General features: G+C 42.8%; 2 protein-coding genes across 3 annotated transcripts in view; one reads left to right on the top strand and one right to left on the bottom strand.

The window, feature by feature from the left end:
* Positions 1 to 8,433, top strand: part of arhgef19 (Rho guanine nucleotide exchange factor (GEF) 19) — a gene marked incomplete at its 3' end in the record, with an annotated part of 48,660 nt that extends 40,227 nt beyond the window's left edge. Inside the window, exons 9-17 of one of the 2 annotated variants that reach the window (XM_083639454.1) lie at positions 515 to 667; positions 1,315 to 1,444; positions 3,915 to 3,989; positions 4,082 to 4,171; positions 4,894 to 5,057; positions 6,241 to 6,399; positions 6,848 to 6,927; positions 7,016 to 7,120; positions 8,279 to 8,433. In XM_083639454.1, the coding sequence (XP_083495580.1) occupies positions 515 to 667; positions 1,315 to 1,444; positions 3,915 to 3,989; positions 4,082 to 4,171; positions 4,894 to 5,057; positions 6,241 to 6,399; positions 6,848 to 6,927; positions 7,016 to 7,120; positions 8,279 to 8,433 (1,111 nt within the window). Of the gene's footprint in view, positions 1 to 514; positions 668 to 1,314; positions 1,445 to 3,914; positions 3,990 to 4,081; positions 4,172 to 4,893; positions 5,058 to 6,240; positions 6,400 to 6,847; positions 6,928 to 7,015; positions 7,121 to 8,259 lie in introns of both variants that reach the window. The other variant, XM_083639455.1, reaches the window with a different exon arrangement.
* Positions 8,434 to 10,101: 1,668 nt separating this feature from the next.
* The window catches only part of LOC310778982 (pleckstrin homology domain-containing family N member 1), an 8,697-nt gene continuing 3,491 nt past the window's right edge, over positions 10,102 to 15,307 (bottom strand). Inside the window, exons 3-11 of the mRNA XM_083639458.1 lie at positions 14,974 to 15,126; positions 14,671 to 14,757; positions 14,306 to 14,393; positions 13,907 to 14,043; positions 13,262 to 13,408; positions 11,571 to 11,657; positions 10,853 to 10,928; positions 10,684 to 10,760; positions 10,102 to 10,237 (exon numbers count right to left, since the gene is read on the bottom strand). Coding sequence (XP_083495584.1) covers positions 10,109 to 10,237; positions 10,684 to 10,760; positions 10,853 to 10,928; positions 11,571 to 11,657; positions 13,262 to 13,408; positions 13,907 to 14,043; positions 14,306 to 14,393; positions 14,671 to 14,757; positions 14,974 to 15,126 — 981 coding nt within the window. The 3' untranslated portion in view covers positions 10,102 to 10,108. The remainder of the gene's footprint in view (positions 10,238 to 10,683; positions 10,761 to 10,852; positions 10,929 to 11,570; positions 11,658 to 13,261; positions 13,409 to 13,906; positions 14,044 to 14,305; positions 14,394 to 14,670; positions 14,758 to 14,973; positions 15,127 to 15,307) is intronic.

Below are 15,307 nucleotides of genomic sequence, written 5' to 3'. Positions count from 1 at the left end.
ACATTTACGATGCTGACATGGCCAAGAAGGCAGCAAAAATCACACATGAGAGCATGACAAAAACAATACTTACAACATGGAGAACAATTGAAACAAATTAAAAGTATCCTATACAAAAAAGCACATATCCGAGGACATAACGTTCTAAATTACACATTTCGACAGGAGCAGCTAATAACAATGACCTCAGTGATCCTTTGTTTGAAACTAGGAAATTTGAGAATCCATGGGCACAAATATGTAAACAGTGTACAAAAGATGGAGCCAGAAGTGCAAAATGTATGTAATTCATAACAACTACTGTAAGGGATAACCTTAACTAATACATTTAAAAAGATTAAACTAAAGACATTTTCTCTACAATCTTAGTTTTTTTTGTTAGTTTTGTAAACACACAATATAGTTTCAGTTAGTTATATTAGATTTTTGTAAAGCCTTGTTTTTGTTTTTGTTTCAGTTCACAAAAATGTAACGTTGCTCCTCCTCACATGTTGTGCTCACTTCCTGCCTCTAGGTTTCTTCAGGACCTGGAGCACCGGCTGGAGGAGGACATTCTGCGCTTTGACGTGTGTGACATCGTTCTGGATCACTGCCCAGCGCTGCGTCGGGTTTATTTACCCTATGTGACCAACCAGGCCTACCAAGAGCAGACCTACCAGCGTTTGCTGTGAGCAACTCCTTTCACTGTATGTAGAATATATACCAAGAGCAGACCTACCAGCGTTTGCTGTGAGCAACTCCTTTCACTGTATACAATATATGAACAGTGATGGATGTCTGAAAATATATGTAGGCTAAGGACTTCAGAGTTCCCATAGGTCCTTGAAATCCTTGAAAGTTTGTGAATTTGAGAAAAAATATCAAGGCCTTGAACATTTTTGAATATAGACATGGGTCATTGAAATTGCTTGAATTTATATATTTTAAGCAAGAATAGAAATGAAAGTTCTTTAGATTTTTTTTTAAACTTAATGTTAGTAAATCGGCTACGTTGCGCTGTCTCTCTGTAGTCTGCCATCACTGTAACAGAGCACAGTTGAGAAGTGTTCACATATTCAAGTATTCTTGGTATTTTGGCGCAGTATTCACCTTATGTTCCAACACAGGGGTCAGCCCGTTACTTCCTATTGTGTTGACACTTCCTGTGACAGTACAGTACTAGTGACCAAGTAAAACAGACAGTGTTTTGAACAGGAAGTCATAACACAACTGGGTCAAGTGGGCGGGGCTACATACGGTATAATAGTTCTCAGCAAATGCCCTATCCATCTCAAATGTGTCTCTAGCTTTAACGTCCGTGTCTTGGTCTTTCAGGCAGGAGAATGCTCGTTTCCCCAGTATCCTGGCTCGTCTGGAGGAGGACCCTGTCTGCCAGAGACTCCCCCTCACTTCCTTCCTGATCCTCCCCTTCCAGCGGATCACACGGCTCAAAATGCTGGTGGAGGTACCCGTTCATGTTAGCACTTGAATCCAGCTTTGTGGAACTGCAGTCGGGGTAATGTTTGTGCAGTACTGGCCACGCACATTTGCAGTAGCACGTTTTGACTGTGAATAGTAGGGCCTGAGATATTTTATTTGGTCCTAATTCTTTTTCTTTTTTCTCCCCGCAAATTCAGTTTTTTCCTTTGTTGATTTTAATAGACTACTTGCACAACTCCACTACTTCCTGAAATGAGTAGGGCATCTTGGTTTGCTGTCCTACACTATTGGATGAACTGATTAATGTCAGGTGTGCCTGATCACTGTTGTTGTGACTGCAGCAGTCAGGCACACCTGACATTAATCAGTTCATCCAATACAGGGTATGCACGTGATGTCACAGAAGTCACTGTGGGGTCACGCCCACTGAGTCACAGCTGGGCCCCGTTCCAATACCCATACTTCCATACTATTTAGTAGGCAAAAAAAGAATTAGTATGTCCCAATACATAGTATGTCAGATGCAGTATGCCAAGAGTACCAGGATGTTGTACTACATCAGCTCCTATTTCGGAGTATGCATTGATGCATGCTGCGCCAGCCAAACTTCCCCACAATCCTTTGCGCAGCGGAAGTTCTTCTTCTTCTAATGTTTTATGGTGGTTGGCAAACAACTTTTTGTGCATTACCGCCACCTACTGGAGTTACGTCGCACTGACTGAGCTCCGTGTATAATCCACGCCCACCTCCATGACGCTGTGAACACGTCAATAATTATGATAAAAACACTGACAGAAATATGCACGTTATTATACTGTTCAAGTTCAAGTTCAAGTAGTTTATTGTCATATGTATAATACAATGTATAATACAATGAAATTCTTTATGCTCTGAGCACCCTCAGCCTTACATACACAAGGACATGGTCACAAAGACCGACAGAAAAAGGGTGTAGACCTACATAATTATGTAGGCTACACGTGATACAGACATGTCTGTACACAGTACGTGTAGACATAACACAAACCACGATACAGTACTGTACAGTAATGGTGCACAACAAAGTGACAGTGCATTGCAGTGTGTGTGAGTCAACTGTTCAGCAGCCTGACTGTCTGAGGGAAAAAGCTGTTACTGAGACGGATGGTGTGTGATTTGATGCTCCGGTAGCGTTTTTTGGAAGGGAGGAGTGAGAACGGTATGAGCGGGGTGGCTGGTGTCTTTGATAATGTTTTTGGCTTTCATTTTACAGCGAGTGGTGAAGATGTTATGGAGGTTTGGTAGTTCTGTGCCAATGATTTTAGCTGCTGTCTTCACAGTCCTCTGCAGCAGTCTGCAGTCCTGGGCGGTCAGGTTGGCGTACCACACTGTGATACACCCTGTCAGAACACTTTCTATGGTACAGCGATAGAAATTCACAAGGCCTTTGGTGCTCAAGCCAAATTTCTTGAGGCGCCTCAGAAAGTACAGTCGCTGCTGTGCCTTCTTGAGGATGCACTTGGTGTTAAGAATGAGACTGCATGTAAGTATCATCACATCAGTTTATTAGAAACAACATACATTACAATATAACAGCAATTTGTTTATTTGATTGTCTGTTCCAATTTTGTAAATGCTTAGTCTGAATTTTTTGTATAATGTACTGTTTGTTATTGCCAGACTTTGTTTATTGAAAAAAACAAAAAAACAACTCAAATGTGGCGCTGCGGACGTCGGCGGAAGTGAGCAAGAGGTCGGAGTTCAGGAAGCTCACGTGATGACAGATGTAGTGTGTCCCAATAGTATGCATTTTGCATGCATGCTACACACTACAATCCATACTTTGTGAGGGCAGCGGCAGTACATACTACAAGAAAGAAGTACAAGTATGGGTATTGGAACGCAGCCCAAGACTGAGCTTGAATGCAGTAATCAGCCTAGATAACTGACACATGCTGCTCAGGGAGGAATTTGACACTCAATTTGACACTCATTCCTGATTGAGGGGGCGTCTTCCAGTGGGTGTGCATACCCTCTATAGTGTAGGACAGGAAACCAAGATGCCCTACTCATTTCAGGAAGTAGTGGAGTTGTGCAAGTAGTCTATTGAGTGGTTAGGATCGCGATTTATTTTATTTAAAAAAAGAAAAAGATGACATGGCTCTCTCAGACAGCCTCTTCGACATGTTTCTCAAAGTGAAAACCAAGTTGTGACGTGATGTAAGGGTCCCAAACAAGACCCACCCCCCCTCGCAAAACACCCTAATCGGAAACAGAATTATTTCTCTCTGCCTATTTTATGATTATGAAATAATTTAGGTTACTACAATAATTAGGCCTACTTTGATCAATTTCAGACAAATTATGGAAAATTCTGCAATATTCCATGGTTGATTCCATTTTTAATACCAAATTCCATAATTCCGTCCATTTTTTCTGCATTGCGAAACTATTATGGCTCTAGAATAGCAGGAAGAGGCAGTCATGTTTACAGTGACAGTTTCTTGACTTTTCAGAATATCTTAAAGAGGACGAGGCCAGGTTCACGAGATGAGGACACGGCCACCAAAGCCTTCAATGAGCTTAAGAAGGTAGTGATGATCATCACAGGCAGCACACTGAGGACCATTATTATGATGGTGTGACTCCACCGTAATAACTGTGTTGGTGTGTCTCTTCACAGATCATCAAAGAATGTAATTCCAGTGTGCAGTCCATGAAAAGAATGGAGGAGCTCATTCACCTCAATAAAAAAATTCATTTTGAGGGCAAGGTAATTGTTGTGTTTTGTCTTATATTTAACACAAAATAACAAAGACTCGGCAGACATGTTTTATCGACTTTACTTGAGCACTTTTTCTGAGGTGCATTACAGACGCATGATGATGGCGTCATTCACTTGTGAACAGAAACAATAGCATGTAGGCAATACACTACAGTCATGGAATGTCTTCTTTGAAATCTTTACAATTGAATAGAGAGCCAAAGTTACACCCTCTTCCGGGTTAGGCATACAAACTAAGGGATATCACCCCCCATTTATTTTTGCATAATTTTGTAAATGCTTGTAAAAAATTGTTTTACTTCCAAAACAAGAGATTCAGCTCTATTTAGAATCAGGAGAGACCATAGAACATTTCACTCGGACCAAAACTGTTGTTTGTTGTTTTATTTTTTATTTTTTCGTCTGAGTGAAAATCAAAATCAAAATCCCTTGGTTTATATGCCTAACCAGCCCCGTTGGCACAGGACTAACATTACCTGGGACCTCCAGTGAGTAGTAATAACTCTGGACATCGTCCGTGAATTTAATTCCGTGTGAATCCCGTCTGTGATTAAAGTAAAGTCAAAGATCGTGTATTTTGGTGAAGACAGAGGTGCCCTGATAATACCAGTCCTGTGGGACTCAAGCTCATAATGTCAGCTTTTATATCATCACTGTTCCTATATCTTTACAGTGTATCTTACTCGGCTAAGTGATTCCTTGCCTTCTAGATCTTCCCCCTGATCTCTCAGTCCCGCTGGCTGGTGAAGCATGGTGAGCTGCTGGAGGTGGACACTCAGACCATGAGCATATCTGGCTCCAAGCTCAAGTTACCCACTAAGCCTGTTTACCTGCACCTGTTCAACGACTGTCTGCTGCTGTCCAGGAGGAAGGAGTGAGTCACATGCTGCACACAGACAGACACAAAACACTGTCCAGGAGGAAGGAATGAGTCACATGCTGCACACAGACAGACACAAAACACTGTCCAGGAGGAAGGAGTGAGTCACATGCTGCACACAGACAGACACAAAACACTGTCCAGGAGGAAGGAGTGAGTCACATGCTGCACACAGACAGACACAAAACACTGTCCAGGAGGAAGGAGTGAGTCACATGCTGCACACAGACAGACACAAAACACTGTCCAGGAGGAAGGAGTGAGTCACATGCTGCACACAGACAGACACAAAACACTGTCCAGGAGGAAGGAGTGAGTCACATGCTGCACACAGACAGACACAAAACACTGTCCAGGAGGAGGGAGTGAGTCACATGCTGCACACAGACAGACAAAAAACACTGCACTGATTCACACAACATGCCACGAAGGAACAGTTATTATCGTTTCGTATTTTTCATTCCTTTTTATTTGTATTTTGGTTTTAATTTTGGTTTTCAATTCAGTTTAGTTTCAGTTAGTTTCCAGAGCGGGTTTGAGTATTGGTTTTAGTTTTTTTTAATGCTGTATTATGGGAGGTATTTTTCAGGGGAAAGATTCAAGAAGTTCTTTGTGAAAAGCAGTTGACTCACATTCTCAATAAACATGCACCATGCCTCCTCTTGCTTGTTGTGTTGACACATGCTTGTGCATGCTTGTTGACACATTTGACCAGATTGACAAAGACTTTTTTCTGTATATGTTTATTTTATTTTAGTTACAGTATACCATTAGTTTCAGTTAGTTTTCTTTTTTCTTTCTAAAGTCTAGTTTTTACTTTGATTTTAGTTTACTAAAATGGAGAATTTTCCAAAGAATTCACTTCCTCATGGGTGAAACTTTGGCACGCTATTGAGAGAGGGGCTCGAAACACACGCGCACACACACGCATGCACACACACACACACACACACACACACACACACACACACACGCGCACACATGCACACACACGCACACAGTGCCGGAGAGAGGAGAGAGGGGAGAGGGGGGTGGAGGAGAAGGGTCGGACCTCCAAACCTGCACCGCTTACTCCAACACCTGGGTGTGATTTATTTTCCACACCTAGTTTAGTTTAATTTTAGTTGACTCTCATAACCTTGCTAAGGAAATTATCTGACTTTCCGCTCCTTGGCAGCACGTGGAAATTTCTGGTGTTTGTGCACGCCAAGATGGGAGAGCTGAAGGTGAAGGACCTGAGTCAGAAGCTGCAGGGCATCTCCGGCTTCATCTTCCACCTCCAGCTGTGTGAAGGCCAGCAGCTCAAACACCAGATCCTCCTCAAATCCCACACCGAGTGAGTAACACCTCACCCTCCTGCTCAAATCCCACACCGAGTGAGCAGCACCTCACCCTCCTTCTCAGGCTCTATCCAGTCATTGTCAAGAAGACTTTCTGTACATCTCTTACACACCATTTTCACGCATGCTCTGATTAATTTGCGTCTCTGCTTCAGTCTTCTGTATAGACTGAATCACTGCAACAGCGCACTGCCACGAACAGTCACTTCCAGATAGACAACTGGTGATTGATTTGAATTTGAATTGATTTGAAAGTTTCACGAACGTTGGACGGATGGACGGACGGACAGATGGACGGACGGACGGACGGAGAACCCGAAACCATAACGGACGGACAACCCGAAACCATAATGCCTCTGGCCTGGCTATCGCCAGCGGAGGCATCACAAACATTGCACGTCTATTGGCTAAACTTCATGCTTGTCTTTCTTTGTGTCTACCGAGGAGTGGGAAGCAGAGATGGATCACAGCCATGTTTCCGTCCGATCCTCTGGAAGACATTGAGCAGGCCAGTGAGAACGATGGTCAGTCCAGCAGCTGAACTCAACAGGAACTCAAGCTTCTTCAATCCTCTCTTTCATTTCTGACTCTTTTCTTTTCTTCTCATCTCAGATGTGTCCCAGGTTCAGTGCATCAAGAGCTATCAGGCCCAGGAGCACGACGAGCTCACACTGGAAAAGGCTGACATTCTTCAAGCCAAGACGATTACAAGTGACGGTAAGAGTCTGAGACACATTTCTTTATTACAGTGGTAGCAATCTTCAGTTGGTGCCCCCAGTCGAAGGCCTTTCGGCTACCAAAGACCTGAACTTTGTTACACCATGACTGAGGGACATTGCTTTAGAGAAACTAATGATACTGTATCTATACTGTTTATTAAGAGGTTGAATTGGTTTAAGTTATGTTATGTTAAGTTAAGTGTAAGTATATTAATTCAGTTTCTGTTTTGTCTTTATTTAATCTGCCAAGGATCTTGGTTGACAGTCGCAGCCAGCTGACAGTCGGCTAGCAGCCGACTGTCAGTCGTAGTATACATCACATCGCTTATATTTTGTCAGTCGGCTAGCAGCCGGCTGACAGTCGGCTAGCAGCCAGCTGGCCAGGCACCAGTTGAAGATTGCTGCATGCGGTTCATCATAATCAATTGTGCTTTCCGGTTGTCCGGGTAGTGCAGCGGTAGATTCCCTGCCTACCAACATGTTTTAATTGATGATTCAAATGTATTTTTTCCTGCACCCGTACTGTATTGCACTCTCGAGCTTGTTTGTTTTCTTGTTTGTTGTCTTGTTGTAAGTTTTACTGTTTGTTGTGTCTGAAACTATGTAGCTGCAGCCATTCTTGGCCAGGTATCTCTTGTAAAAGAGATTTTACTCTCAATGAGACATACCTGGTTAAATAAAGGTTAAATAAAAAATAAAAAAATGAGAGTCGCTGGTTCGAGCCCCCGTGTTACCTACGGCTTGCTCGGGCGTCCATACAGGCATAATTGGCCGTGTCTGCGGGTGGGAAGCCGGATTAAGTGTATGTGTCCTGTTCGCTGCACTAGTGCCTCCTCTGGTCAGTCGGGGTGGCCTGTTCGGTGGGAGGAGACCTGGGGGGACTAGCGTGATCCTCCCACGCACTATGTCCTGCAGGTGAAACTCCTCACCGTCAAGTGAAAAGAAGCGGCTTGCGACTGCATATGTATCGGAGGAAGCATGTGCTCGTCAACACCTCTCCACAGATCGGCAGAGGGGGTGGAGCAACAACCGGGACAGCAGGGAGAATTGGCCAAGTACAGTTGGGGAGAAAGAGGGAGGGGGGTGGGGCTTGGTGATCAAAACATTAATAAATAGTGTTTTGCTTGGATTTCTAAGGCTTGTTATATTTTGCCAGGCTGGGTGGAAGGCCTCCGGCTGTCTGACGGGGAACGGGGCTGGTTCCCCAAAACCTACGTGGAGGAAATCACGAGTCGCAGTGCGCGACTCCGTAACCTCCGAGAAAATATCCGCATCAAGTGCGTCACGCAGAAGCTCCAGGAGGAACCCTAAACGTTTTGTATCGCAACTCGTGGTGTGTGTGTATGATGTCAAGTGTGCACTTCAGTTGGTAAGGCTTAGTATTTTCAAGCTTCTGGATCATTGTTTTGATTTGAGATGTATATGGGACCTTGATATAGTGTGCAGGTGCTAAAACATTTTTACGCATAATGGTTAAAAAAATATTAGGTCAACATTTTGAATGATCTTTTTCCCCCACACTGCCAAAATGTGTAGCAGCAATTTATTGATGCATGCAGCCTGTGAATGCATTCAATACCTTTCAAATTAGAGTTTTTCAGATCATCCATGTCACAGACAGTAAATGTGGTAAAAATGTACATGCACATATTTGCCAGTGGTGCAAAAATGTAAACATTTCCCAAGGTAAATTTTGTAAATGTGTACATTTTTGGCTAACGTGTGTGTAAAAAGCTCTCTCAGTCCTGTACTACCAATGACCAAAATCCTTCTTCAGAATGGCTTCTGTCGTAAGCTGAGATATGTGCCTGACCCAGTGAAGAACAGAGCGCATCAGTTTTTCTCACTTTTTTATTAGAATTTTTCTTTGCAACCAGTTTTTTTGCCAAACTGGTGGCATTTCTGAGGTCAACAGGAAGACAACAGACAAAATATACCCAGATTTACCTCAGGAAATGCTCACATTTACAAACTCCCTGAGTAAACGTGTATGTTTATGATTTCATCCACATTCCCCACATTTAGCGTTACATAACACTTTAAGAGTGTCGACAAAAACGAGTATAATGTGTTAGAGACATCCTTAATTTTCAAAGAAAAGAGGATTTCCCTACAATAATAACATTATTAGAATACACTATTACATTTGGCCCACATGTCCCATCTATAACTGTAAAAATCCCCAAGTGACCAATAATACAGTAAGAGAGCAGCTGGTGACTCTACCGTGTCCATCAACCACTATTATATTACCGGCATTCAAATGTAAACTCTTCCAATGGCACATTAAATGTTTCTAAACTGCTTTTGCTACATCTACTGTCACTAAGTTGTTAGTTGTAATTTAAATGATTGTTGTTGCAGCATGTGTATTTATACTCCTATAGCTGGTTATTCTCTATGGAGATACTGATGTAAATTTACAATACTGTAGATGTACTTCACTACATGTATAAAGAGTAGAATATGATTCCTTTACTTTTATGATGGTAATTTATATTTTACAAGAATGATGCCATTCCATTCCATAACAATAGATGTTGCAGTCAGATATTAATATCAAAAATGACAATAAATATAAATGACTATTATATAATACACTGGATTTTCACTGGATTTCAGCACATCACTGTAAATGTTTAACCATTGAAATAAATGCCATGTACTGTCACTTTATTCATTTGGATTGAATGACTGTAGAACTCTTCACATCATTCTCAAATCGAAAAACACTTTTTGGAAACTGTTTATTGTTTGTTAAAACGTAAATAACTATGTCCATTAAGAAAATGATCGAAGCAGAAACTGTACAATATCTACTGTTCTAGCTTCTTGGGTTACCTTCAGCGAGGTTCCCTTGACTCAGAAACAGCTATACTGTATCTCCTCTCTGTGGTACAAGTAGGAATACATGCATTATATACACGCTATCAACAGCTTTTATGTTCGATTTAATACAATGGATTTCCAAGGCTCTGCGTATGAGTCAGCCCCACCCGTTGGTGTGGCCTCGGTCTGTTACCATCGGCTCCTGGGACTCCTTTCTGCTCCTGGGTCTCTTTGGCATGATTGGCGGAGCGCCATGGCTCACCGGAACGTGGCTGTTCTTTCCTGGCTGTAGATCGTAGATCAAACAGTCACATTTATAGGATGAATCAGCGTGACGTCACAACCACCCAGAAATGTTAAGTAGTATGAGTTGTGCCAAACGTTAATATCTCAACAAGTATACATCACATCGCTTATATTTTGACATCCTGAGTGAGCAGAATTAGCTCAAGAGTTTGATGTATAATATATTATGCATGTTGTGTTAAAGTAATGTGAACTGTCGCAGTTTTTAAAATGTAAACAAGGTCAGCCGGCTTGAGTCAGACACTCAAGCTCGTGCTCCATAGGGTCCTATTGCCGTTTCCACCAAGTGACGCGGTTTGTTTACCAAAATGCTGCTCGGCTGGGCCTTCGTATACACATCTTTCCACACTCACTACCCAAAAGAGGGCGACATTAAACAATGCAACATATTAAACAAGACAAAAACCTACAACAGCTACAACCTACCTGTTGTAATTGGAAGATCCAGTTCTGGTAATCCTCCAGACAGGTGCAAGAGACCTGCAGGGGCTCCACCAGCTCACCTGAAATTACATTTGGAGGAGGGGAGGGGGGGTTACTGTACACTGCCTGCCTCAATGCTGCTCATGTTATTCCAGAGACATCATAGTGTTACCTGTCAGCTCAAACTCCAGGCGTCCAGGCAAGGCTGACCTCTCCACTGCTTTGATGCTTTGCCTGGGCAGCCTCCCCTGGTAGAGTGGACGGAGAAGAAGAAGAAGAGTGTAGGTTGAACCAGGTGCCGCACTTTTCACTTCCACATCCTCAGAGCAAAATGGACACCTTGATGAGAGTAAACATCTATCCTTTCCCAACCCAATCGCAAAATGTCAGTTAATTTGAAAAACTTTTCAATGTTAAACCCAAATAAACCAACTTAAAAAAAACGGTTATGTTTAGGCAAGTAAAACAACGTGGTTAACGTCACGATTATGGTTTGGGTGAGGCTTACATAACACAAACCATGTGACTCACAGTTGAAATGCAGACTTTGGAAATGCTCTGACCATGACTGGGGATCGAACACACAGCTCTCTGGTATGAAAAGCGAGTGTTTACGCCCTCTATCCACCCCGGCCACAACACGCTTACTGGTCACCGTGCTATTTTTCAATAGCAGACAATGATTACGGATTAAAGACACGCACACACACACACACACACACACACATATATATATACAGTATATATATATATATATATATACATATATAAATTGAATAAGGAGCCCAACACTGGTGGATTGTAGAAACGTACAAGCCAAGACATGTTCATAGGGACACGTGGTTATGTCACACTATGGGAACTATTCCCATAGTGTGGTGTTACACTACCTCATATCTTATATTCAGCCGTTTGTTGTCCACTGACAGCAGCAACACGTCTTGAGGGAAGAGAACCATCAGTCTCTCTTGGAGTCCCTGTAATAACAAAGCCAACCATGTCACTGTTACCATTAGCACTGTGTTACGTAGCTACTATGCTACCACTGAAGGGATGCCATGGCATTTTGAAATACATTTTTCTTCACTGGGCTCTGATCACATGGTAGGTCACGTGATCATCACTGGGCTCTGATCACATGGTAGGTCACGTGATCAGACCCAACGTTTTACATCAGCACACTTCCGGCGACGGAGGGTCTGAATCACAAGTCAGCATTTCAGCATTGGTGCATCAAAATGTTCACAAATGTCCCGCACCACGAGTGGTGTCACGCCGTCCGTGATTAGTCAATTCATATGTCTGTCACACATTTTGTTTTGGTCTTAGGGGGCGGTCCTTAACCTAGGCCCGCCCTCTTGGCTGCGGAGCCTCTATGTTTTTTTACTTTTACTTGAGTAAACAAGTTGAATCAGTACAGTGTGTACGTTTCCCATCTCTGTATATATTACGAGTTTATTACAAGGTTGAATTGGTTGAAGTTATGTTATGTTAAGTTAAGTTTAAGTATATTAAGTTAAGTTTGTCTTTAATTTATAGGAGTCAAGGTCCCTTGCAGGGACCTTGCAAGGTTCCTGTGCCAATAGACCCTTTTCACAAGGGCAATTTTGTGTCGAAAAGGCAGGGTAAACACAGGTGCAAGCAAAACACTAATGAGGGTTTCCAACTTGCACTCATGGAAGTTGGAAACCCTCATTAGTGTTTTGCTTGGACCTGTGGATACCCTGCCTTTTCGACAACAAAATGGCCGCCGTGAAAAGGGTCTATTGAAGATCACTGCATGCATCTGTATATTGCATGCCACCGGTTCAGATTTGGCTGAATTGCTTTACAGCACCAAACAGAAAGAGGGTGCTGTTCTTCCACAGACACGTTTCTGGCAACTGCAGACGGTGGAAGGAATGAAAGGCAGATGGGCAGATCACTTCCATCCTGTTTGCAGTGAAGCCAAAGAGAAAACCATCGACCAAATTAGCAACATCCTCTTTGCAACAGGAAGCCACAGAAACACCAGCACTAACTAACAAGCCCCTTTTGGGACTTGTTTCATGTTCGTCTCGCTTGCCAGACTCTCCCTCCACAGTCCCTTCCCCAAACTTTAAGTGAGGTGCTGAGAAAAGTCCCAAGCAGCAGAACAGTGCTGTATGGCCTACCTGTCTTTGTGTGTTAATGATGGACAAATTGTCCATCATTAACACACAAAGACAGGTAGGCCATACAGCACAGCCAGGATACTTATCTATTGTCCTGGACAATAGATACTGTAAGTATCCTGGCTGTCCCATGTGCTGTATGGCCTACCTGTCTTTGTGTCTTAATGATATGGACCATGGAGAAGTATCCAGGTTGTCCCATGTGCTGTATGGCCTACCTGTCTTTGTGTCTTAATGATATGGACCATGGAGAAGTATCCAGGTTGTCCCATGTGCTGTATGGCCTACCTGTCTTTGTGTCTTAATGATATGGACGATGGAGAAGTATCCTGGTTGTCCCATGTGCTGTATGGCCTACCTGTCTTTTTGTGTTAATGATATGGACCATGGAGAAGTATCCAGGTTGTCCCATGTGCTGTATGGCCTACCTGTCTTTGTGTCTTAATGATATGGACGATGGAGAAGTATCCTGGTTGTCCCATGTGCTGTATGGGGGACCCCTCCCACTGCCATATTGGAGCTTGCAGTAAGTACTTTTTCAGCTCCTCTCTTTTCCAGTGCTCATCACAGGGTAACTATAGGGTCGAAATATGATGTGATTAATGGAGATGACAATTAAAGGAATCAAAATGGAAAGAAAAATCTATTGACAATTTCGTCAACAAATAAAAACTAGACTAAAATGTTAGGCAGGGACAAATTGAGAAGAGATCCAATCAGAAGAGAAGAAGAAGAAGTTAAACAGTTATATCTGTGTCTGTATTGCACTTTCAACCCTTAATACCATTCCATAATAACAGATTAATAGATCTTTCCAATGAGTTTGGGAATTCTAAAGAGATGGGACGGTTTTCTTTGACTAAAACGAGACTAAAATACTCAAGACTTTTAGTCAATAAAACAGGATGAGGTTGACTAATATGATAAAAACTACCAAGGACATTTGACACAGGACGAAGACTAAGACCAAATTAAAAAATAGCCGACCACATTAACACTAGCAGACAGATTGTATTAGACTTAATTAATTGACAATAGAAATAAGATCTGTTTGAAACAACAATGGTCCTTACTAGATAGGAAAGAGCACAATGCGAGGGACTGGTGAGTTGTGCCGTTGACTTGTATCTCCTCTCTTCTATGTGCTCCATCCATGTCCTCTGCTCTGCAGCGCTGCCACACACAAACACCTTGGAGTCCAACATGGGACCTGTGTGGGTGAAGGGGACAGTAGAGACCTGCTCAGTGCGTTACAGTCATAGGCTTTGCTGTTGCTCTCACAATGCATTACCGGTAATTGAACTGGGTAGTTTCCAGTTACAGTACCGTTCTTTTGTTGAACTGGGTAATTCCCAGTGTCTCACCGCTTGTCTCAAACATATGGGATGAATGTGGTGTATCAGGGTCCAGTGACTCACTGCTGATCTCAAACATATGGGATGGATGTGGTGTATCAGGGTCCAGTGACTCACCGCTGATCTCAAACATATGGGATGAATGTGGTGTATCAGGGTCCAGTGAGATGGCTTGGAAGGAAAGTCCAGAAAGGGGAAGGATGCCCTGAGAGAGAAGAGGAGCCAAACATGAACAGAAAATGGCTGTCATTCTTCTTGTTTGTGCAGGAATCCCCCCAAAACAACACAAGCCACCTTAAAGGAACACCCCGCCGATTTTCAACCAGCTTTATATCATTACAAAATCTGTATATCAGAAAACTAAACCGTTTTGCAGGCATTCATTGATGGACCAGTGATGTCAGTGATGTCATTTGAATGACATCAGTGATGTCATTTGAATGACATCACTGGTCAATGCCTGATTGGTCAATGACATATACCTGATAGATGAAGTCATGGCGAGTGTGGTCCAGGGAGAGGATCAGCAGATGGAATGAGAACAGAACCAGGAAGTGATTGCTGGCCTCCTGTGGGAGCAATGAACATACAGTATTTAAAGGAACAGTTACCCAAAAATGAAAAGGATGTCATCATCTCCTCCCCCTCATGCCAGTTGAAACACAGGTGAAGTTTGTCCATAACACCCCCGTGTGATAAAACAATAGGTAATCCTTGCAGTACTCTACAGTCTGATGATTGCAGTCCATGTAGTCTGCCTCCCACATGTGTAATGCAATGCTTACCTGTGTGTGGCTGCTGTAGAGGGACAGGAGGGAGGAGTGTACGATCTCTCCGTACAGGTGGGCGGACTGGCCCTCCCAGCCTGGGATGGGCTGCTGCTGCTGTGCATAGATCCTGTGGTGCAGCTCCTCCATACTCCGGCCCCACAGCACCATCTGCAGACAGCACACAGCATGACAGGCTCATATCTAATACTTGACAAATACCTGTACAACTTTAAAGTACCTATGCATGTATTTTTGGGTTTCTGGATTATTATTTTTTTGCCTATTGCTGATGCCGATACCAATATTTTAAACATCATATATATATATATATATATATATATATATATAT

Source organism: Poromitra crassiceps (genome assembly GCF_964638095.1).
Source record: "Poromitra crassiceps genome assembly, chromosome: 6".
NCBI classification, from domain to species: domain Eukaryota; kingdom Metazoa; phylum Chordata; class Actinopteri; order Beryciformes; family Melamphaidae; genus Poromitra; species Poromitra crassiceps.
The sequence above is the reverse complement of the archived record's forward strand: the minus strand, read 5'-3'. Positions and strand labels throughout refer to the sequence as shown.